Source organism: Urocitellus parryii, chromosome 16, assembly GCF_045843805.1.
Source record: "Urocitellus parryii isolate mUroPar1 chromosome 16, mUroPar1.hap1, whole genome shotgun sequence".
Lineage (NCBI taxonomy): Eukaryota > Metazoa > Chordata > Mammalia > Rodentia > Sciuridae > Urocitellus > Urocitellus parryii.
Window position 1 is genome coordinate 13,483,916 of NC_135546.1, and position 25,698 is coordinate 13,509,613.

General features: G+C 36.3%; 1 protein-coding gene across 1 annotated transcript in view; it reads right to left on the reverse strand.

Moving 5' to 3' along the window:
- The window catches only part of Rad18 (RAD18 E3 ubiquitin protein ligase), a 96,487-nt gene extending 71,061 nt beyond the window's left edge, over window positions 1-25,426 (reverse strand). The window contains exons 1-5 of the mRNA XM_026383113.2: window positions 25,348-25,426; window positions 22,656-22,737; window positions 11,040-11,101; window positions 9,963-10,033; window positions 126-463 (exon numbers count right to left, since the gene is read on the reverse strand). Of these exons, the coding sequence (XP_026238898.2) occupies window positions 126-463; window positions 9,963-10,033; window positions 11,040-11,101; window positions 22,656-22,737; window positions 25,348-25,398 (604 nt within the window). The 5' untranslated portion in view covers window positions 25,399-25,426. The remainder of the gene's footprint in view (window positions 1-125; window positions 464-9,962; window positions 10,034-11,039; window positions 11,102-22,655; window positions 22,738-25,347) is intronic.
- Between the last annotated feature and the right edge of the window lie 272 nt (window positions 25,427-25,698).

Sequence of the window (25,698 nt, forward strand, 5' to 3'; positions counted from 1 at the left end):
ATAAAGTAAAATCTGGTTTATATCTTCCCAATCCTTCCCCCTAAAAACTGCTATTTATTCTTCTGTCATTTGAATGAGAATATTTCCACTAAATAAGAAAATACACATAAAAAATAATTTCCTACCTTTAGAAACTTGCTTCAAAGTGGACGTAGAGGGTATCTCATGACCATTAGTATCTGAGAAGCCAAGGGCTGTCTTTCCCATAAAACATGCTGCTTTAGTCTCCAGAGAAGTGCTTGCCTCTTTCTGTGGGCTAAATTTAATGTCATTTTCTTTCACTGACAACTCTGATATAGAACCATTAGTTTCTCTAACCAAGAAATTGTCCATTAATCTGCTCCCCTGCTTTAAAGAATGTCGGTAACCTCCAGGAGTATGTACTTTGACAGCAAGTTTCTTAGAAGAGGAAGAAGCAGGAGATATGGGTGGTGATTCTAAAGCAAACTGTAACAGATGATTCCTGGAAATATAAAAAACACAACAGATAATTAACATATCAATTTATGTATAATAAATGGACTGACATGCCCTGTTTTCCCAATTAACACTTTTTTTTCTGAAATATGAAGCTTACACCATAACCATAATCAAACCAAAATGTTTCTTCTAGAATAAAACTTGAAGTAAAAAAAAATCTAACTTAAAAGGTAGTTGAGGGGCTGGAGTTGTGGTTCGGTGGTAGACTGCTTGCCTGAAACGTATTAGGCACTGGGATTGATCCTCAGCATCACATAAATAAAATAAGGTAATGTGTACATCTACAACTAAAAAAAAAATTTTTAAATGTAGTTGATATATCTACAAAAGGAAATGACAAGACTTCGGGTTCTGGTCATGGAGAAAAGCTTATGCTAGTTTTATTCTCCAGTGGTAAATAACTTTAAAATCTGGACAAATCTGTTGTAGGCACTGGAGTGTAATCAATACAAAACTGAGATCTCTGAGAGAGAAGAGACACATGAAATGATCCGGTCAGTGTTCCCCCAAGATTGTACCTTGGAAGCATTTTCTGGGAATAGGGTATTAAATTCAAATCCAAACAGGGTAGCTAGGACAGAGGCTAGGGTGCTTGGCATGTATAAGTCATGAGAAGGAAACCCAGAAATTTGCTCAGAAATTCTCATCCATTTGTGACCATCTCTAGGTTGAAAAATCAAAGAAAACCAGAGACTACCTGGTAGGAAAGAGACACTAGTAAATTGAGATTTCAAAGGTCAATGCTACACCAGTGTTTGTGCCCAATCAAAGCAGAGAGGCATACATGAAGACCATGGACATTACAGCGAAATTCCACAAAGATCACACATTAGGAAAATGGACCACACTGGATACATGTAAACAAAATTAAACAGAACAACCTAAGAGAACACTACCAGATCTTGATAGAAAAAAGGTGAAGAGCTAGCAATTTAACTGTCCTAACAAAATTCAATATATTTCAAAGGAAAATAATTTGCAACTTCTATATTTTGTCAACAATGTTCAACACATATTTAAAAATTACTAGACATGCAAAGAAGCAAGAAAAAATAGCCATTAGCAAAGAGATAAAATATTTAATAGCAGTAGATCAGAAGTGATCCAAAAAGCAGCATTCTAAAGAACTACGATAAATATGTTAGAGGAAACACAGATAAATGGATGAAAAAGTACATTATGAAAGAAAACTTTACATCCATTTAAAAAAACAATGAACACTCTATCATTACAAAATAGTTTATCTAAGTTGGATGGATATAATAAGAGACAGCAAAAGATGGTAGTAGTAAACTTGAAAGCAGGTCAACAGAAAATATCTAAACTGAAGCACAAAGAGTGAAAAAGACAGAAAAACAAATAGTATTTACCCAACTGATCAAATCATAGTGGAAATTAGAAAATAGTGAGTTGAATGATTTCATGAGAATTTGCCAAAACAGTCTCTAGAAGGAAAATTTTAATAGATTAAAATCAATATTATGAGCTTCTAGGAAATGAACAGCAATTAAATGCAAACAAGGAAGGATTTAATAACAGAGACAAGTAAAATAGAAAAGAGACATTCAAGAGAAAATGAGCAAGGCCAAAAGTTGATTTTTAAAAAAAAAAAAATTTAACAAAATCATTAAATCTCCACCAAAATTAAATACCAAAAATATATATATATATACAAATTACCAAAACAAAGAATTAAAAGGACACATCATTACAAATACTACAGAAATTAAGATCACTAGGTAAGATCATAAATATTTTATAATAATAAATTAGAAATTTTACATAAAATGGATAAATTCCTTGACAAACACTATTCATTAAAAGTAACAAAGGAAGCCAGGTGTGGTGGTGCACACCTGTAACCCCAGCAATTTGCCTATAATCCTAGCGACTTGAAAGACTGAGGCAAGAGGATCTAAGGTTAAGGGTAGCCTCAGCAACTTAGTGAGGCCCTAAGCAATTCAGCAAGACTCTGTCTCAAAATGAAAAATAAAAAGGGATGGGGATATGGCTTAGTGGTTAAGCACACCTGGGTTTAATCCCCAATACCAAAAAATAAAAAAGAAGAAGAAGAAAAACCCACTTGACAATGGAAGAAACAGAAAAAGAAGAGTCCTTCTTAGCAATTACAGAAAGTAAAGCTATAATTAAAAACCTTCCTATGAAGAAAACTCCAGGCCCACATACTTTCACTGGTGAAATATTTACCAAATATTTAAGGAAAAAATAATATCAACATTGCACAAAATCATTCAGAAGATAGAAATGGGGAAATATTTCCCAACTCAAATTGATAAAATCAGATATGCACATTGTAGGAAGAAAAAATTATAGTTCAATAATCTTTCATTGAGCACAGATACAGAAGTTTAAATGAAATATTCACAAATAAAATCTACAGACAAATTTTCAAAATATGTATATAATGTATCATAACCAAGTGGGATTTATTCCAAGAATACAAAAAAAATCAATAAATGAAATTTACATGAGCAAAATAAAGTATAAAGCTATATAATCGTCTCTACAAATATAGAAAAAGCATTTGATAAAATTTAATGCCCAGAATTTAAAAAAAAAAAAAAAATTTAAATGTAATGCCCAAGGCTGAGGGTGTAGCTCAATGGTAGACTGTGTATGAGGCCCTGGTTTGATCCCCAGAATTTAAAAATAAATAAATAAATAACATTAATTTATAATAAACACATTCTAGAAAACCAGAAACAGAAGTGAATTTTTTTATCTGATAAAAGACTATTGTCAAAAAACTTAAAGCTAACACCAATCATAAGTGAAATACTGAACATCTCCTCCTCTAACTCTGAAAATAAGACAACCACCAGCTTTTAAAATTGTATTATAGGACCTAGCTTAATGACAAGACAAAAGAAACGGGTGGGGGCAAGAAGGGGAATATGAAGGGCACACAGATTGGAAAAAGAGAAAAAAATTTTCATTTGCAGATGAAATGATTATTTACATAGAAAATTTAAAAGAATCTATAAGAAGCTAGAACCAACAAGTACATTTTCACAATTACAACAAGTACATTCTACTTATGATGTCAATAGACAAACACTAATGTACCTATACATTAGCAAACAGAAAATAAAATCTTAAAATACCACTCAAAGTACCATCAAAAAGGGTTGTGGTTGTAGCTCAGTGGTAGAGTGAACATGTGAAGCACTGGGCTCAATCCCCAGCACCACATAAAAATAAAATAAAAGTATTATGTCCATCTACAACTAAAAAAACATATACTTTTAAAAAAGTACCATCAAAAATATTAAACACCTGTGAATAAACTTAACAAAAAATGCATAAAATCTGTATTCTGAAAACTACAAAATGCAGCTTAAAGAAATAATAAAAAAAAGCCTAAATAAATGAAGAGATATTCCATGTCCACAGTTGAAAAGACTCAACAATGTTAAAATATCCATTTTTCCCACTTTTATTTATAGATTCTGCAATACCATTTACAATACCAGACATTTTGGAGAAATGAAAATGTTATGCTCATTCTAAAATTTATATGGAAATGAAAAGGCCCTAGAATGCCAGCAGTCTTGAAAAAGAATGAAGTTAGAGAATCCAAACTACCAGATTTTAAGAACTTACAGTATAACTACAGTATTAAAGATACTGCAAGTATTAGTTTACAGAGAGACAAAAAGAATACAGAACATAATATGTCAAGAAATAGATCCATAAATATAATCATTTGGCAATCTAGTGGGCCTTTTAATAAGTGGTGCTGGTACAACTGAATATTTGTTGAGGAAAAAATGAAACCTAACCCTTACTTCCATTATATCCCCATATTAACTTGAATAGGTTCACAGACCTACACATAAAAGTTAAACTATAATAATTCTAGAAGAAAATGTATCAAAAGTTCTTGTAATAGGCAAAGATTCTTAGGCAGGATTTAAAAAGCACTAATTCATAAGAGAGAAAATTAACTTGATCAAAATGAAATCATTTACTCATCAAAAGAAACACTTAAGAAAATTAAAAGGCAAGCCATAGATAAGGGAAGGAAAAATGTAACATATTTGGCAAAAACATGTGAAGAACTCATACAAGTCAATAATAAATTTTAAAACTAGACAAAAACTATGAAGACATGCAAAACACAGGAATAGTCAACAAGCTTATGAAAAGGTACATTAGTCATCAGGAAATACTAAGTAAAATCACAATGAGCTACTACTTCATACCCTATAGAATGCTTAATAGACCTGATGACACCAAACATTAACCACGATGTAGAATGACTGAAACTCCCATACACTACTGCTGGATGTAGTACAACCTCATTGGAAAACATGCAAAGAATACAAACAAATATTCATGCAGCTTTCTTCACAACAATCATAAGCTAGAAAAACTCAAAACCTTGGATAGGTGGATGGGCAAAGAGTATACACAAAGGAACTATTCAGCAATAAATAGTGTGAACACCAACCCACACAACCTCAGGGATGAATAACATGAGCAGTGTATGAAGTGAAAGAAAAGAATACCATGATTTTAGTTACTGGAGTTTAAAAATAATCCGATGATAGAAAATTGCAGGGTCATTGCCCACAGAGGTACGGATTAACTAACAACAGAATAACAGAATAAAGGAAATTGCTGAGGAAACATTTAAAAATGCTCTAAATCCTGACTGTGACTGATGTAAGATAGATGATGCTGGACACCCAAGGAATTTTCAGGAAGCAGGTTTATTTAAGCGACAGCAGTCCAAAGGGGCTAATACCTAAAAATCTCGGAACCCTGGGTCTAGAAATTCTTTGAAATTTATACTCAGTGGGAAGAGTTACATAACAGTGGGGGGTTACGTGGCAGATACTCTTTGTCCCATATTTTAGGTCAGACAGAGGTTTCACAAGTTTTTATCAAGAAAATAGAAACAATAATTTTTATACAACAAGCTCTCAAGACAAGATTCTATCACACCTTTTGTCTCAAACTTGGCATTGACAAGAAAGAGGAAGCTTCAAACCACATTGAGCTCTCTGCTGAAATACTGTTGTCACTCTTTGTAAAATCTTGCTGACAAGAAGTTTAATTATGGTGGGGAGGTGTCCCTCAAGAAGCTTATTATGATAAGGGTCTTTTGGGTAGGGGTGTACCTGTGGCTGCATGATCACTACATAAATGTACGCAGTTATCAAAGTTTAATAATCGGGCTGGCAAAACAAAACCTGAGATGTGTGTGTGTGTGTGTGTGTGCGTGCGCGCGCGCTCGCGCTCGTGTGCATGCATGCTTGTATATTTTTTTTTAAATGAAGTGTGGTATGAGAAAAACAGCTTGATTTTTTTTTTCCTTTTTTTTTGTGGTGTTAGGAATTGAACCTAAGGGCTAGGAAAACATGCTAGGAAAAGTGCTCTACCACTAAGCCACAGAATATCCCATTGAGATGACCCTGAAGAAACAAAAAAGAAAGTAGGGGATTTAAACCACTTGGCCCTCTGGGGAAACATCGGTTCATCAAGGAGCAACAGAAAGCACAAGGCTTAGGGTCAGAGTATAATTAAAATGTTTGAGAAAACGCAAGAAAGCCTGGAAGCAAATAAACAAGGGCAAAAGAGAGAGCAAGACTACCTAGGAACCAGAGGTTTTACTTAGGCTTTTGCTCCAAATGAGTTGGAAAATGCTAAGTTTGGATGTTAAATGTTCCCCTAAGATCCATTTATTCAAAGCTTGGTTCTCAAGGTGCTGTGAAAATTTAAGAGGTTGAGCCTAATCAGAGGTCATTAAAGATATACCCTCAAAGGGATTTTAATATTTTCACCCAGCTCATCTTATAGTATATGAATTACAAAATGTCTCCTGGTTTTAAATGCCATTTGTATATTCGTGGCTTCCAGATTTATATCTTTAACTAGATTTATCCCCTTAAGTCTCCTGTCCTCTGTTTCCTAGTTCAAGACATGAGCACTTGTTCCAACATGCATTCTCCAATATGATATATTGCTCTCACTAGAAGCCTAAATCTTGGACTGGAACCTCCAAAACTGCAAACCAAAATAAATGTTTTCTCTTTATGGTATTTTATTGTTATAATATAGCTGTCAAACACAGGGAGCCACCTCTGGATGATTTTAAGCATGATCTAACTTCTTGTTTTAAAGGGATAACTCGCTGTCTTCAGGAAGGACTTTAGGAGGCCATTAAGAAGTTATCATAGTCATGTAGGCTGACACTGGTTTGGACCAGATTATGGATGATAATGGAAGGGAGCTGAAAAGCATTCAGATTTCAGAAAATTTGTGAGAATGAAGCCACCTGAATTTACTAACGAATCAATAGATTAAGTGGTACAGAAAAGCTCTTTCTCTGCTTCTGAATCCTGTCATGAGCTGAACAGCTTTCCTCCACCATGCCTTTCCTCCATGATGGACTCACCTTGGGCCCAAGGCAATGAAGTCAACCATCTATGGACTGAGATATCTGAAACCGTAGTCACAATTTAAAAAAAGTGAAAATGTTCTGTATTCTGGAAACACTCACTTGTTTCATTAAAACCTAGATAAAAAGAATTTTGGACTTTCAAGCTGGCATTAATCTGGAGATGACCCTGAGAACTTCCTGCCTGGAATGACAACCGGGATGTGGTATAAGGAACTATTTTTCCAGATAATCCTGATGTTTCAAGAAGGCTGTCTGTTCACATTGCCAAATCAATGTCCCAAATCATTGCATCCCAGAGAAAGGATGCAGTCCTGAGCAAGACAGCTGATGGTTGGGTCCAGAAGGCCTCATGGAAGACAACAAGGAGTATGAATGTGACCCTCCCGCTGGCCAGGGAGATTGTCCTCCACGGCTGTTTTGCCTGAACTTTATCTGAATCCCTGAGACATTTATTAAGCAAAAATTATTTTAAAGTCCCTGCTACGCTTTGGAGTCATTTGGTTAAACAGGCAGTCGTCCACCGAAGCACAAATTCTGATTAGCACCTTAGGGCATCAACATATACAAGGGAAACATCAATAGGGTTATTCCCATTTTTCACATGAGGAAACAGGGGCCAAAAAGGTTAAATATCACCATCATATTAGAAAGAAAAAAGAACAAAGGCAACACTGGAGCCTAATTCTGCCTAAATCCAAAGCCAGTATGCTTTAAACTACACCACAACCAAATATAAAGATGAAATTACATTCTACATCCTCTTTGTTAGATGTGAAGGAAATTATCCACTATGATGGTTATCTTAAATGTTGAAATTCTTAAAACATGGAATACCTGGGAAAAACTCACTGGTGGATAAACCAAAGCAATTTATAAAAAATAATAATAGAATGATAGTCTACTATGCAAAAACAAAGAAACAATACTGTCCTACATAGGGCTAGAATGAAGTTCCACTTGCACAAAAATCTTCTAATCATACTTTTGTTCAACTGGGTGTGGTGGCATGTCTGTAGTCTCAACTACTCAGGAGGCTGAGGTGGGAGGATCACATGACCCAGGAGTTCAAGGCCTGGGCATCCTAGCAAGAAATCATCTCAAAAAACATTTTTTTTTCAACACAGTAAGCTCTTAAAAACTTTATTTTTTAAAAAAGTGAGTCGAGGTGGGGGAAGGGTGATACACAACATGTTCTTTGAAAATAAAGTGCCAAGGTCACAAGAAAATGTAGGAGCTGAATGTCAGCTTTGTACCTGAAAACCTCTGAATTATTTCCTTTAACTTCTTATTATTCAATTTAGAATATTAAATTTTTAAAAATCAGAATGACAAATAAAATAGCAATGACAGATGGAGAAGACAAGAAATAAAATCAACGAACAATATAAATATCTTACATTTTAGTCTAAGATTAAACTTCTTCCTTCATCAATCTTAAACCAGAATTCAAACAAATAATGATATTGGTGAGCTTGAACTATTTTTGCAGAAGTCCCTCAGCACTCTGCACATGACAAGTGTCCCAAAACGCTCACTGCAAGGGTGATGCTAGTAAAAAATGGCAATTCCATGAGGGTAAACAAAGAGAAGCAAATGATAAAAATACATCCCAAATCAAGAAAGAGTCCTCCCACCGCATCACATCTGCTTTGATGAATAATTAGCCTATTCCTTTGGAAGGAAGAGGGGAAGAGTAAAGCAAAACCATTTGAGACTTTCCTTCAAGTTACCAAAAGGTCTGTGAGCCTAAGTATTGAGCACTTCTCAACAAACAGGCTGTTGTTGGCAAGGCTTCCCCTTTTCCTAGCAGGCAGGTTGTTGTGCTTTCAGTACCAGCTGAGAAAAGAGAAGTAGCTTTGACAATTTTATCACCTTGGAGAAACTCGAACAGCCCACAGATTCCTTTTTAGAGACCTGGCTCCATCCTCTTATAACTAACTTTGCAATTAGAAAAATAATAACTTCAATCATGAGAATCAGAGAATCTCAGTTCATCTAAAAACTAACTCATGAAGAGCTTTACATTAAGAAAAACAATAACCTCAATTAGGAGAATCAGAGAATTGTAGAGCTTCTTAATCTAGGCAAATACATCATTCTCAATTTCTAGAATGTCATATTAGTGGAGTCAGAGTACTAAGCTTGATCATTTTTCGAGTGCAAACCTATTAACAAATGTGCAATTCCATTAGAAGAAATGTTTATGTTTTTGCAAGCAATGTAAGTTACCTCCAAGAATACCCCAACAAGCTAGGAAGTCATATACTTAAATACATGGGCACCTGACTGCTATCTAAATACAGTATGCTCTTAATAAAAATTACTGCTTGACTTACATGATTAAAACTGAATTCACAATATCATTTGGTAAAACATGCCTTTTTATATCCCTTTGAGCAACCAAACCTGCTTTTACACATTCATGCATTTGACAGGAAGTTAAGCTATGTTTCTGAGCTTTGTAAAATACAAGCAATTATGTACTTCACATGGCACAACATGTTACACATGCTGAGTAAATCAGATTAAGAATTAATAGATTAATACATAACAGCCAGGACCAACTACAGACATGTATATGTACATGGGTTAGTACACTCATATGCATGTATACATATATTATCTAGGTCTATCAAGGGCCTCAAAGCAGTAACAAGCACACCCAGTACCTGATCCTAGTTTCTAAATACCATTCTTCAATAAAGAGGAACCAGGGCTCCTTGGAGAAATGAACTGCTAATTCTAGGGTTAGCACAGGTAAACAACCCTAGAATTAGCAGTTCATTCTAGGGTTGAATGTATCTTTCAGGAGTATCTTTCTAGTGCCAAAAGTATGGAAGTCCTCAAATCCTCATTTCAACTCTTAATTGATCTTCATAAGAGAAATATTGCTATTAAGGGAGAACATCTTATTACTACATATTAGATTTGCCTTCTTTTACTTCTTCTACTCCAAAACATGCAACCCTGCATTCCCTAACTGAAGAGTGCCAGAGAAGGAACACATTAAAAGCAAAAGTGGTTAGAGATTAGTCACAAAATTAACTCATACCGTGCAAAATTCAAGCTTTTTACCAGTTCATCTAGTATGCGATTATTTTTCAGGTCTGGCTCTGTGACTGTCTAGAAAAGAAAAACAACAGATGGAAAAAGGTCAAAAACAATAATTAACTTTTGTAATCTTGTTTTTGAAAATGTCTGACCCATCCTCCTGAGGCTCGCCATCCCACTAAGTCTTCCAGGAAAGACTCAAAATAAAGTTCATTTACCTCAGACTACATGGAATTTTATAAGAGTGAATCAGTACCTACTAACTGGAAGTCTGATTAAAGCTCTCAAAGCATCTATTTAAAATCATATATTATTTATTCTGTCCTAAGAAAAAGCCTAATATGAGCAAGAATCCTTCAAAATGCCAGCACTCAGCTTTCCCTAAAATTTCTTCTCATAAACAGAAAACTTCTAAGTAAAACACTGGGAGAGCCATTAAGTGTCCAAGAGAAGTTTAAAAGTAAAATTGTTTTTCAGGAACACAAGAGAAAAATGAAAAATCTTGTCCTCCTTCAGTATGAACATTACATAGTTGATCCCTGAGATAAGGTTTCCTTTCTGTTAAACTTCACACACTCTTCTTTCTTTATCCTAACTTATTTTCATTCTCCCTTTTAATCTACCTTTCCACCTGTCCCTACCACTTGAAAGATTTTGCAAATTTTAACATCCAATTTTCTTAAGCCCACAGGCCATGAATCTTTGCCTTTTGCACAACTACTTTCACCAGTCTTTTGTAAATTCATAATCCCACTATCAGAGTCTCCACCAAATCTAAGAAACTATTCAAAAAAATTAGGAACCAGAAAAGCATAGACCATAAGAATTAAAGAGTGCTATATCCCAATTTTAAAATTAGCTTTTACTTCTGAAAATACATTTAGATTATAAGAAATTCTAATGAGAAATTGAACAAAATCCAGTTCTCCTTAAATATACTTTAGAGGTTCTTTCTGAAAAGGTCTTTTATATTTTTTAATTCAATAATTACACATCTTCTCATGGGTTTTTGTACATACATAAAGATGAAATATTTTTACCAATCAGTAAGTTTTTTAAAAAGGGTATAAAAACTCACCACACAACAAGTTGGACACTGAGTTTTATAAGATAGAAATTTTCTTATACAGAGAGAACAATCTGTAAAAACACAAAATGGAACATAAGTTAATCTCTATGAATAATAAGGGAATCTAACTTTTAACAAATCTGACTTAGGCCTTGGAATATTTCCACCATCTAAGGCATATCATTATAATCTTAAATTTTTAGTACCTGTGTTCTATGCACATTTTCACATGTAATTAAACAGTGTTATTAGTAAAGGGAAATATATCAAATATAATGACTCCCTAGGATACCACAATTCTGTAAGCAATATGCATCACTCTGTTTTCTCCATTTGTAAACTGTGGGAACATGCATGTAAGACCTGAGCTGAGTATTACATAAACATGTCAGATATCTCTTATTGCCTACCTTTTGAAAAATAAATTTTGAAACAGGACATATACATATTTTAAGAAATAAATGTTACCTAAGTTAACAAATTAGCAATTTCTATATACTAAATCTGCAGGTGATGTCCATCATTGCACATTTAACAAGCACTTCTGTGGCAGGCACTAAGAAAAGAGCAGTGTAGAGGGGAACGTTCTTTACCTCAAGGAGATAAGAAAGCAGTGAGGCAATCATAGTGTACTTTAGTGTAATAAGTCCTAACAATTTAAGCAAGAAATGAGCACCAACTAAATTCACCACTCAAGGCTGTATAAAATACTCAAATAAAAAGCACATATCACTAATAGTAGTATTTTACTGAAGCTAATTTACCAGTAGCCCAAATTCAGTTGAGTTAAGGAGCCTCCTCAAAAAGAGTTGAGTTTAGCCGAGAAGGAGGAGACGGTATGATTACAGTACAGGTGTTCAGAAATATGGAAGTCTTGCCATCCTCAGTAGGAGTACCCCAGGAAGAAAAATAAAGGGACACATTATAAAAAGGCTAAAACCACCAAAGGGTTTGGGAAACAAAGATGAACAGAAGGGACCAACTCAGACACTGCCATTCCATGCTAACAACAAGCAAAAAGCTGAACTGAAAAACTAACAATTCTGAGATCCAACCAGAAAAGCAAAGTCACAGGGCAAACTGCTTCCTCCAAAGATGGAGAAGCAGATACAGAGACTCACCACTTACTGACAGAGAAACCCATAAGAGAAACATCCACAAGAACCAAAGAATACTGTGCTGGAAACCAGGGCAGAGGAAGAAAAACTTCAGTGGTCATTGATAAACTGCAGTAGATTAGGAAGGACAAATCTGAGAGTTAAAAGCTTCAGAGGACCCTGTCCTTAGAGGTCCTCATGCTCTTGTGAGTTTTTGCTCCAGGAGTTCTACCAAGTTCTCACAGTGACTATCCAAAAATAAAATCCCTAGTCATGCAGGGAGAAGGGAAAAGTAACCACTCTGAGACAAGCCCCAGCACTAAGTTCACGAGGCCTGCCCTCAGGAAAAACTATTTTACCAGAATAACCTATTGGGTTTTTATCAGAGCCCAACTGACCTGGGAGGAGAGAAATATGCAACTATAACACTCTCTAGCCATCCTCTTCCAGTTCACGAGCAAGTAAGCAAAGCATTTGTGAATCTCAAGCTCCAGAGACAAGGCTCCCTAATAGTCTTGAGACCTACTCACAGAACTAGAAAATGCTTCTCCTCCTTCCACATTTACCATAGCACTCAAGGCCTATTTACTGCAGTTCCTTTTACCCAGTACATCATTCCTGGCTATTAAGAAAAACTTACAAGGCATACTAAAAGGTAAAAAATAAAAGATCCAATCACCAAAAAAAGAAAACTAACACAAACACACAAACACACACACACACAAACACAAACACAAACACACACACACACACACACACACACAGTTTGAAGAAACTGAGCAAGCATCAGAAACAGGGTCAAATAGAACAGGAATGTTCAATATATCAAATGAGGAATTTTTTTAACTATGATATGCTAAGAATTTTAATGGAAACAGACAACATGTAAGAACTGATGAGTAATGTAAACAGAGAGGTGGGATGCTAAAAAAGAAGCAAAAAGAAATGTTAGAGATAAAAACCACTGTAACAAATGAATACTTTGTCAAGATAATAAATATACTGGACACAAATGAGAAGAAAATCTCTGAGCTTGAGTCTGTCAATAGAAACCTTAAAAATTGAAAAGTAAAGAGAAAAAAGACCAGAAAAAAAATGGAACAGAATCTTCAAGAACTGTGGGACAGCTACAAAATTTAACATATCCATAATGGAAATGCCAGCAGAAGAGTGAAAGAAACACAAAAAAAGTTTACTGCAATGACTGAGAACTTTCCCAAATTAATATTAAACACTGAACCACCTATCCACAAGAACCAAAGAACACCAAGAAGGACAGATGCCAAAAAACGAAAAATACAACTATACCTCAGCAGATCACATTCAAATTTCAGAAAATCAAAGATAAAGAAAATTTCTTGGGGCTGGGGATGTGGCTCAAGCGGTAGCGCTCTCGCCTGGCATGTGTGCGGCCCAGGTTCGATCCTTAGCACCACATACCAACAAAGATGTTGTGTCCGCCGAGAACTAAAAATAAATAATAAAAATTCTCTCTCTCTCTCTCTCTCTCTCTCTCTCACTCTCTCTTTAAAAAAAAAAAAAAAAAAAAAAGAAAATTTCTTAAAAGAAGCCAGAAGGGATATAAAAAAAAAAACTTACCTACAAAGGAGTGATGAACTACATATGACTTCCCTCAAGGAGGGAGGGCCAACCTAGAACTCCATATCCTATGGAATTATCCTTTAAAAGTGAAAGCAAAATAAATATCTTCTCAGACAAATAAAAATTGAGGGAGTCTTTTACCAGTAGATCTGTCTCTAAAACCTGCTCAAAGTTCTTCGGAGAGAAGAAAAATGATTTAGACCAGAAACTCAGACTTACATAAATAAAGGAAAAACAGTGGAGACGGAATAAGTAAAATTAAAATAAACACTTTGATTTTTCTTATTATTCTAAAAGAGAACAGTTTGTATAAAATAATAGCAATAGAATATTGAATTACATATGGTTTTGTGTGGGGGAGGTGGTCTGTGTATATATGCATGCTTATGTAAGCTTATGAATAAATAAAATGAATGACAGCAATAACATAAAGGACAAGAGGAAGAAATCAGATATATTAGTCAGATTGGACTGTGATAACAAAATACTACTGCCTCATAGCTTAAACAACAGAAATTTATTTTCTCCCAGTTGTGGAAGCTAGAAGTCCAAGATCAAGGTGCCAGTATCTATTAAGTGCTCTCTTTTTGGCGTACAGACGGCCACCATCTCACTCTGTCCTCAGAGGGCAAGGCAGGACAAAAACACAGGCTCTCTAGTATCTCTTCTTACAAGGGCACTAATCCCCATCATGAGGGTCCCACCCTCATAACCTCATCTAAACCAAGTGATCTCCTAAAGACCTCATGTTCCAATACCAACTCAGTGGGGGTTAGAGCTTCAACACATGAATGGGGAGAGGGCATAATTCTGTCCATAGCATTGCCTGGCCCCCAAAATTCATGTCCTCTCACATGCAGAATACATTCCCAACAGTCCCAAAAGTCTTAACTCACTGCAGCCCCAAGTCTAAATTCCAAAATTTTACCTAACCACCACCCAAATCAGATTATGAATGGGACTATCATTCTGAGGGAAGATTCCTTTCCGAACTCATTATCTTAATTAACAATGTCACTCTCTGCATTACAAGAAGTCACCTGAGCAATACTGCAAGTCAAAAAGGCTAAGGCAGAAGGATCACATGTTCAAGACCAGTCTGGGCAACTTAGCAACACCCTATCTCAAAATAAAAAATAAAAAGAACTGGGGATGTATCTCACTGGTAGAGCCTAGGTTCAATCCCCAGTACTGGGGGGAAAATATCCTGCCAAGTGCAATAGCACATATCTGTAATCACAGCTACTCAGGAGGTAGAAGCAGAAGGATTATAAGTTGCTTAGTGAGATCCTATCATAAAATAAAAAGAGCTAGGGGTGTAGCTCAGTGGTAGAGCATTTGCCAGACATGCTCAAGGCCAGGAGTTCCAACCCCAGTACTATGAAAAAGAAAGAAAGGGAAAAAAAGAATTCCTAAACCACCTGCTCAGTTAGTCACCTATGGATACTGTTGTTGGTTTTAATGTAGTTTCCCGACTCCATACCCAATCATATTGATTCAGTAGATTTGGGTCAGTAAGAAATCTAGCTGGGCATATGCCTACAAACCTAGAAATTCAAGGGGGCTGAGACAAGAGGATCATCAAGTTTGAGGCCAACTTGGGCAACTTAGCAAGACCCTGTTTCAAAATATAAAAATAAATAAGGAAAGAAGAAAGAAACAAACAAACAAACAGAGGGAGGGAGGGAGGGAGGTAAGGAGGGAGAGAAGAAAAGAAAAGAAAGCAAAGAAAGGCTGGGGGTGTAACTCAGCAATAGCACACCCCCTGGGTTCAATCCCAGGTACTGCAAAAATAAATAAATAATAAATACTGAAATGTTTAAGGAGTAGCAATAAATGACTAGTAGTTAGGATCACTAATTATAGTCAATCCAGGATAATACCAAATCAACAGATCTGGCTCCAACTACCAAAACTTTGAGGACTTTTGTATCATTAAAAAAAAAAAAAAAAAAACTAAAGGAGGGAGAGTGTCTCTGTGGTAAGACACTTGCCTTGGATGTACATGCCCCTAGTTTCTATCCCAGCACCCCCCAAAAAAATTATACATTCACAGGAAAAAAACTGATGTATATATTGTTTTTAATTCTGGTATGGAATTTAAAAGACAAAAGCATTTTTAAAAGCTATAAAAATATAATAATGGATACACAAGAAGAAATACATAATTTGTAACATCATTAACAAAGTATGAGAGGAAGAAGTAAAAGAATAGAGGTTTCTTTTGTTTTGTTTTTGTGGTACTGGGGATTAAATCCAGGAGCACTTTACCACTGAATCACATCCCCAACCCTTTTTACTTTTCATTTTGAAACGGTGTCTCACTAATTGCCTAGGCTGGCCTCAAGCTTGCCTCAGTATCCTGAGTTGCTGAGATTATGGGTGTACCCTACCATACCAGGCCAAGAGTAGAGGTTTTAAAAAATAAAAATATAGAAGAAAACAGAATAGAGATTTTGTTTGAGATATAAGTTAACTTGTTAACTGTTGGGAGTCTCCCTGAGAACGCCCTGGGCCTTTCAAACATGGCGGCAGGCAAATTGCCAGTGGGTGGCTAGAACTCCCCGGGCCTTTCAGATAAGGAGCCCCTAATGCAACATGGTGGTGGGCAAGTTGCCAGTGGGCGGATAACAAGTTGTTTTGAAAACCTTCTAATTGGCCCTCCTCGTGGACAGTTCATGCCCCCCATGAATCTTATGCAGGGCGGACATGCGTGCACAGTGCACCTACACAGGTCAGTGACCTGACCTTTACTATGATTGGCACCGGGAGCTTCCTGGTTTAAGATAACTGACTCTCACTTTCTATATAAACTAGCACCAGCTTGCAGTAAAGTGCTTCATCTTTGTCACTTCTATTTGTGTGTGTGCATTTTAATCTCCGATAACAAACCTTGGCCTTTCATTAACAGCTTTAAACAGACTGTTTAAAATGTAAATCAGATATTTTACAAAGAAAATACCTACAGAGATTCACAAAAGAAAATAAGAAAGGAATCAAAGCACATCTATTTAAAGAAAAAAAATGATGAATTATAAAGATAGCAAGAGAGGAAAAGAGGGATAAAAAAATTACAAGACAGAAACAAAGAGCAAAACAGCAATAAGTCCATTAATTGCAGTAATTATATATTTATGGACTAAACTCTCCAATAAAAGACAGAAAACGATTAAATGTATTAAAAAAAAAAACTGTATGCTATCTGTAAGAGACATGCTTTAAAGACACACAGAGACTGAAAGTAAAAGGATAGACAAAGACATTTTATGTATATAGGAACCAAAAGAGAAGAAGGATAGCCAGACTATAAGTCAAAAAGTATCAGAATTTAAAGATTTAAGAGTCAAATTCACCTTGAAAATATGACCATTATAAACATACATGCACTCAACATGAAAGCAGCCACATAAAGCCAGGTACAGTGCATACAGTCTCAAAAACTGAGGCAGAAGGATTGCTTGAACCCACTAATTCAGACAGACAGCTTGGAAAACAGAGCGAAAGACCTGGCTCTTATAAAAAACAAACAATGTGAGGCTTGGTGGAATATGCCTATAATCCCAGGGCCCAGGAGACTGAGGCAGAAGGATCTTAAACTCAAAGCCAGCTTCAGCAATTTGACAAGGCCCTAATCAAATTAGTGAATAAAAAATTATTCACTAATTTGTGAATATGGCTCACTTAACCACTGAGCCACATCCCCTGCCATTTAAATTTAAAATTTAAACAAATTTAAATGGCAGAGGATGTGGCTCAGTGGTTAAGTGCTCCTGGGATCAATCGACAGTACCAAAAAAAAAAAAAAAAAAAAAGACAACCAAATATATGAAGCGAACAATGACAGAACTAAATGGAGAACCAGACAGCAGCATAATAATAGTAATATTTTGAACAACATGATATACTAAGTGCATCTAACAGAAGGTACAGAACATTCCATCCAACAACTGCAGAACATAGAATCTTCTCAAGCACACTTGGAACATTCTCTAGGATAGATCATGTATTAGGTCAAAAACCAAGTCTTGGGCTGGGCTTCTGGCTTAGCAGTAGAGTGCTCACCTAGCACGTTCGATTCTCAGCACCACATAAAAATAAATAAATAAAAATAAAGGTATTGTGTCCAACTACAATTTAAAAAAAGAATAAAACCTTAAAAAAAAAAAGTCTTTACAAATTTTAAAAGACTGAAATCATACCAAGTATCTTTTCCAACTATACTGGAATGAAAATAAAAATCAATTGTGGAAGGAAAAGTGGAAAATTATAAATATGTAGAAATTGACTAATGTGGGGGATAAATGGAAGTACATGTTTGTAACCATCTTACATTCTCCAGTCTTCCACTATTCAGGTAGCATAGTATTGTTTAAAGAGTGACTGTAATAAATTAAAGATGCATACTTTAAACAACCACTAAAAACAAACAAGTAAGTAGAATTAATAATTGTGGGAAAATGTTAATACTAAAAAAAAACAATTTTTTTAAAAGGCAGGAAGAGAGGAAAGACTAGATAGACAAACTGAAAACAAAAAGGAAAAGTAGTACATTTAAACCCAGGCTCATTAATAATTACATTAACTTTCTGCAATGGTAGAAATATTCTACGTCCACACTGGCCACTACAGTTACTACTACCCACATGTAGCTATTGGATACTGGAAATGTGGCTAGTGCGACTAAGGTAATAATTTTATTCAATAAATTTTCATTAACATGTAAATAGCTCCCTGTATCAAGCCAGCAGTTACCACATTAAACAATGCAGGTATAAATATTCCAAGTAAAAATAGGTATCATCAGACTGGATTAAAGGGCAAAACACAAACAACACTATCTACAAAATATTCAAATTAAATATAAAAACAGTAGTTTAAAGGACAGAAAAGATAAACCAAAGAAAGACTAATCTTAAAAAGTTGAAGTATCTATGTTAGTATTTTAAAAGTATACTTCAGAATAAAGAATGCTACCAGAGCTAGAGATGAATATTTAATAACATGTAGTCAACTCATCAAGAAGATAAAACAATCCTAAATGTGTATGTACCTAACAAATGCACTTCAAAATACATAAAGCAAAACATGAGAGAAGTAAAAGGGAAAAAAAAATCAATGAATCCACAATTACTGTTGGAGTTTTCAACATCCCTCTCTTCCTACAGTAAAGAGAATCAAAAGAGAACAATTTAAAGATCACTATCAACCAACCTGACCTAACTGACATACATAGAATACTTTCCAATAACAGCAGCCCAGACATCCTTTTCAAATATACATGAAACGCCAGCCACCAAGAGCACTTGATGGACCCTTCCGTTCTACTGTCTATATGTCATCATAGTGCCAATACCAGAAAGAACTAGTTTTGCCAACCATGCTAACAAAGGCCTATAATTTAGTGACTTGGGAGGCTGAGATAGGCAAAATTGGCACTTGCCTGTCTCAGCCTCCAAAGTCACTCAAATTATAGAACCTGCCTCAAAATAAAAATTAAAAAGAGCTGAGGATGTGGCTCAGTTGGTAAAGTGACCCTGGATTCAATTCCCAGTACCACAAAATTAAACAAACAAATGTCAAAAGTGAATTTAGCACAATCACATAACAAGAGAGCAATATAAAAAATTGTTTCTGTTCAAGGTCTATACAGTGAAAACTAAATAAAATTGCTAAGAAAACTGAAAAGCTAAAAGACGAAGAAATATACCATATTCATACATTGAAGATTCAACATTGTTAAAATGGCAATTCTCCCAAATAGATCTTTAGAGTTAGTGCTATCTGAATGAACATTCCAGCAGGCTTTTTTGTAGAAATTAACAATCTGATTCTAAAATGTATATGAAGATGCTTTTCAAATGCAAATATACTAAAAGCCTAAACACAGAGTCAAAGCAGACTTACAATGCGGGATTCCAAGACTTATTACAAAGCCACAGTAACTAAGACTGTGGAACTGGCACAAGGATGACATAGACAATAGAAAAGGGTCCAAAAACAGACCCACACATGGTTTAACTGGCACCACATTAAATGAATGGTAAGAATGTTATCTGATGATAGAAATGTTTGCTATCTTAAATTACAGTCATTATATGCTGCATGTACATTTGTCAAAACTTATTGTCAATTGTAATTTTAATGTGAACTTTTAATGTGAACTTAAAATGTACATATGATTTGTACATTATATCTAAATAGAAATAAGGTTAAAGTATAGTTAGAAATGAGCTCTCCATATTTATCTTGGTTATTAATGTGAATTTGGTCTTGAAGGAAAATAACATTTTTAAGGACTCATTATTTTCATAAGCATCGTTTTAAGAATTAATCATCAGACTTTTACATCTGAAGAAATATTGGCCAACTGCAAATTCACCCACTTAGTGGGGCTTCAAGAGTCAATATGAAGTATATCTATAAGCCCATGTGGCTACCACTGTCATCTTTTTATTATGGTTTCTCTACAGGATGTTTTCCACTGAAGTTACTTCCCACTAAAACCATTGTTTTAAGCCTAACTTGACGGATTTTTAACTTTCCAAGACAAATCAACTTGAAAATAGAGGACAAGAAAGACCATAAACCTAAATAGTCCAGAAGATGGATGTCCAATTCCTAACTACCTCCTGTGTACTAAGTATCTCAAGCTTAGATTTGTTACATAAAAGTGCTTGGTGCAGGGGTGTGTAGCTCAGTGGAAGAGTATTTGCCTAGCATGGGCAAGGCCCTGGCTTCAATTCCCAGCATTAAAAAAACAAAACAGTGGGGCTGGGGATGTGGCTCAAGCGGTAGCGCGCTCGCCTGGCATGCGTGCGGCCCGGGTTCGATCCTCAGCACCACATACAAAGATGTTGTGTCTGCCAATAACTAAAAAATAAATAAATAAATATTTTTTTAAAAAATAAATAAATAAATAAACAGAAAAATAAAATCAAAATAAAAATGCCCATGTACTAAGCATTTCATATAATTCATAAAGACAAGGACAAATAAATTTTAATAAATAACTACCTTTTTTTTCTTTTTTAATTTGTTCTTCTTAGATATACATGACAGTATATTTTGACATATTTTATATATATATATATATATATATATATATATATATATATATATATATATGGAGTATAACTTATTCTAATTAGAATCCCAATCTTGTGGTTGTACACAATGTAGAGTTTCACTGGTGGTGTTTTCATATATGAACATAGGAAAGTTGGGTCTAACTCATTCTACTAGCTTTCCTGTTCCCAACCTCCCTTCCTTCCCTTTATCCCCCTTTGTCTAAGCCACTGAATTTCTATTCTTCCCTCCATATCCCCTTATTGTGTGTCAGCATCCGTATATCAGAGAGAACATTCAGCTTTTGGTTTTTTGGAATTGGCTTTTTTCACTTAGAATAGTCTCCACATTCATTTATTTACCAGCAACTGCCATAATTCCATTCCATTTTTATGGCTAAGTAATATTCCATTGTGTATATGTACCACATTCTATCTATTCATCTATTGAAGGGCACCTAGGTTGGTTCTATAGCTTAGCTATTGTGAATTGAGCTGCTATAAACAATTGATATGCTTACATCACTGTAGTATGTTGATTTTAAGTCCTCTTGACTGTATACCAAGGAGTGGGATAACTAGGACAAATGGTGGTTGGATTCCAAGTTTTCTGAGGATTCTTCATACTGCTTTCCAGAATGGTTGCACTAATTTGCAGTCCCACCAGCAATGTATGAATGTATCTTTTTCTCTTGCCAACATTTATAAATAACAATCTTTCCAGCATTGCAGAGCAGATAAGTGATAAGTCTATAATATTTTTCAGTGGTATAATTCTTAGTGGGCAAATTCAGACAGTCCTCCAACTTAACGTATGATGGTTTAAATCACAATTTTTTTACTTTACCATAATGCAAAATTGGTATGCACTAACTAAAAGACATACTTTGAATTCTAGTTTTTTTCCCAGGCTACCAATATGCAGTATAATACTTTCTCACAATGCTGGGTGGCAGGAGAGAGCCACTGCTACCAGACAGCCTCGAAATCACAAGGGTAAACAGGCAAAACTCTCCTGTGTGCTGCATTGCTATGATGTTAGTAGATTAGATGTGTTCAACCATCTTCAACTTACAAAACTTTTCAATTCGTGATGGTTTTACTAGGATTAATGCCATCATAAGTTAAGAAGCATCTGTATTCTTATTGTTATAGATTTTAAAATGTTAAAATTCTATCTCAAGCCTGTAATCCCAGAGGCTGGGGAGGCTGAGGCAGAAGGATTGCAAGTTCAAAGCCATCCTCAGCAAAAGTGAGGTGCTAAGCAGCTCATGAGACCCTATCTCTACATAAAATACAAAAAAAAAAAAAATAGGGCTAGGATGAAACTCAGTGGCCAAGTGCCCCTGAGTTTAACCCCTGGTACCAAAATATTCTATAACAAAAATATTCTATCTCAATTACTACTTGGATGAAACATTATTCTGTTAAAAACAAAAGTTCTGAGATAGGCATGGTAATGCATGCCTGTAGTCCCAGCTGCTAGGAAGGGTGAGGTAGGGGAATCACTTGGGTCCCTGAGTCTGAGATCAGCCTGGGCAACATAGCAAGATTCCGACTCAATAAATAAAATTTTAAAAATAAAAATTCTTAAGTCTAACATCTAAAAATGCTTGACAAATAAAAGAACCACATATTGTAACCAAAATCTTTATTGGCATAAATACTATAAAACACAAAAATATCCAAGAGGAAAGTGGTAGAAAACTCAGGAACTTTCATATTCAAGAGGAAAGTAGTGGAAAAGACTTTCTTAAAATCTCAGGACACCAGAGTTAAAAGTGAGAAATAAGTATATGTGCATATCATCAGCACTGAACTAACACTACTTTTAATAACTCACAGAATCAAAACATACTTACAGTTATGTGAACACTGAGGAATAATCATTGCAATGTTAAAATATTCAAAGCAAATTCCACATCGCAGTAAATCATCTATTCTCTGAAAGACAAAAACACATATATTCACATCAGAAAGACATAGAAATTGATCATCACAGAACTTTTTCTCTGCCCCCCTCACAAAAACAATTCAATAATACTTCTTTTTCAAATATACATATTCAGAAGCTAACTCCAGATAAACTGCAAGGGATCTTACAAATAGAGAACCCTACCCCCACCATTATTGTTACACATTCAAATATCAGGTTATCCAAATTGCTTTGGACAGACACTAGTGACACTGCACAGATTCCTGTGTCATGCTCATCCCTTTACAAAAGGGCTACTGTGTTCCTGCTCTACTACCTGTATTCCAGTTCTTACTCCACCTCTTTAGACCCCATCCCCTGGCCTATGTGACTGTTGGGCAAAAGGTTCCATGAGTCACAGTCATCATACAGGTTAAGAGCCAGATCAGAGGCTTTTAAAGGCAAATATTAGAAAATATTTAGTTAAAACCCTTACTTTGCAAATGAGAAAACTGTACCAAAGCTGGCTCATAATGCTGGACATGAATCAAGATAGGATTAAAATTCCTGTCTTTCTACTAGTAGTTTAGTGCTTTATGCATGGTACAACATAGTAGAGACAAATGAAGAAGCCCTGGAAATACATAGGATCAGTGATGGCAGAAGGAGATGAAGAAGTAGACAATTTGGAATGTTAGATACAAGGGTGTCAACTTGGAATGCAATCCAAACAGAAAAGGATCTATTCTTGAAACCTAAAATTGTTTAAGCCATTTAAGTAAGGTACAGAGAGTATACATAGTTGCCACCTTCTTAAAAAGAGAAGGGTGAAGGGTTTGGGATGCAGCTCATTGGCAGAACACTTGTCTAGTATGTGCAAGGACCCAGGTTTGATCTTAGCACCAAAAAAATGGGGGGAAGGTATTAAGAATGTCTTCTATTTTATCATATATATTTTAAAACTTCTGAAAAGATACACAAGAAAGCAATAAATGTTTCGTAGGGATCAAGAAACAGAACAAATGAGGGGCATGGTGGGAGAGACACTTACTTTTCATTTTTTATGTATTTTTTTGAACCCTATGAATCTATCATGTAACTTAAGAACGAACAAAAAGGACTAATGTCATTACTAGTCCATATAAAATATTATGTAGCCATTAAAAACATGATTTCAGGTGCTGGGGATGTGGCTCGAGCGGTAGTGAGCTTGCCTGGCAGGCGCTGGGGCGCTGGGTTAGATCCTCAGCACCACATAAAAATAAAATAAAGATGTTGTGTCCACCAAAAACTAAAAAATAAGTTATTAAAAAATTCTCTCTCAAAAAAAAATGATTTCAAAGAATAGTAAATGCCACAAGAAAATTTCCCCATTTTAATGGACACCTTTTTTTTTTAAAGTCAGAAAACGAAATCTACAAAAATAACACAAAATAAGAGCAACTCTAGAGCTTAACCCTAACAACAGTAACATAGCACAAGTATCTCCGTTTTCAAAACAAAGCCGGCCAGACACAGTGAGGCACACCTGTAATCCCTATGACTTGGGAAGCTGAGGCAGGAGGATGGCAGGTTGGAGGCCAGCCTCAGCAACTAAGCAAGGCCCTAAGCAACTTAGTGAGACCCTGTCTTAAAATAAAAATTAAAAAGGGCTGTGGGATGTGAGCCAGGGGTAAACCCCCTCGGGGTTCAATCTCCAGTACGATTTAAAAGGAGGTGGGGATGCTGGGGTGGTGGCTTAGTGGTGGAGCGCTCACCTAGCACGAGCGACAGGCATGGGGTTCGATTCTAAGGACCACATAAAAAACAAATAAATAAAATAAGGGCATTTTGTGTCCATCTACAACTAAAAAAAAAAAAAAAAAAAAAAAAAATTTAAAAAGGGCGGGGTGGATAAGAGAAACTGTTAGGGAGGAGTTAGGCCACAGTGTGACTGGACTAACTAGACTGGGCTTGCCCCTAGTCAGAATAAAAGTGAAAGATTCTGTACAGCTGAGCACCCGCCTTGCTACGCGATGGTTACAACGTAATTAGAAGCCGGATGTGGCGGCGCAAGCCTCTGATCCTAGCAACTCCGGAGGCTGAGGCAGGAACACATGACGTTCGAGGCCAGTCGGAGAGAAACTTAGTGCGACTCGGCCTCAAAATAAAATATAAAAATAAAAAGGACCAGAAAGGATGGGGCTCAGTGGTAGAGCGCCACTGGGTTCAGTCCCCAGCGCCGCAAAAATAAAAAAAAAAATAAATATTATTTGACGTACTGTCCACCCCAAATCATGCCCGAGGTCGCTGTTTATAATATAGTGCTTGGCACACAGACAATTCCCTGAAAGGAGTAGCTGTCACTGTCGGTGTCACCACTTAGTGACTGTTTTTCTCCATGACACTGAATGTGGTGACAGAAACGCAGTGTGCCCGGTTCCTTAAAACGGCCAGCCTCGGTTCACCCTCAACGGCCGAAGCTTGCCCTCGTCACCGCTCAGCGGAGAAAACAGGCCGAAAGCCCAGCGTCAGGCTAGAAGCGGAGGAGCGCCGGGTACCCTGGCCCAGCCGGCAGTTCGCGCGGAGTCTTTTCTCCCACAAGGCGGGGCTGTCCTCCCACCGACAGATGGGGCCCCCCACGTCCCCGAAAATCTCACCTTCATCACTGCCAGGCCAGGAGGCCACCGAGGCTCAGCCAAGGTTTCCATGATCTCTCCTCAGGATGCCGGGGGCCCGCCTCCCACTGGCCTCCCGCGCTAGATTACTACTCGAAATTCCCCGCGCTACTGAGCTACGTCAGCAATTCGCGACGCGCCTGAGGCGAACGCGGAACCTGCCGGGAGTTGTAGTCATGGGTGGAGCGCTGCCGAAGGTTCCGGCATGGCGCATGCGCCAGACTTCTGGTCCTCGTCTTCCCGCGCAGTTGCGTGGTTAAAAATCTCATCGCCTGTTGAATATCAGAAAAAGACAGCCAGGAAACAGACCAAGGCCAGGCCTGTCAGATAGTT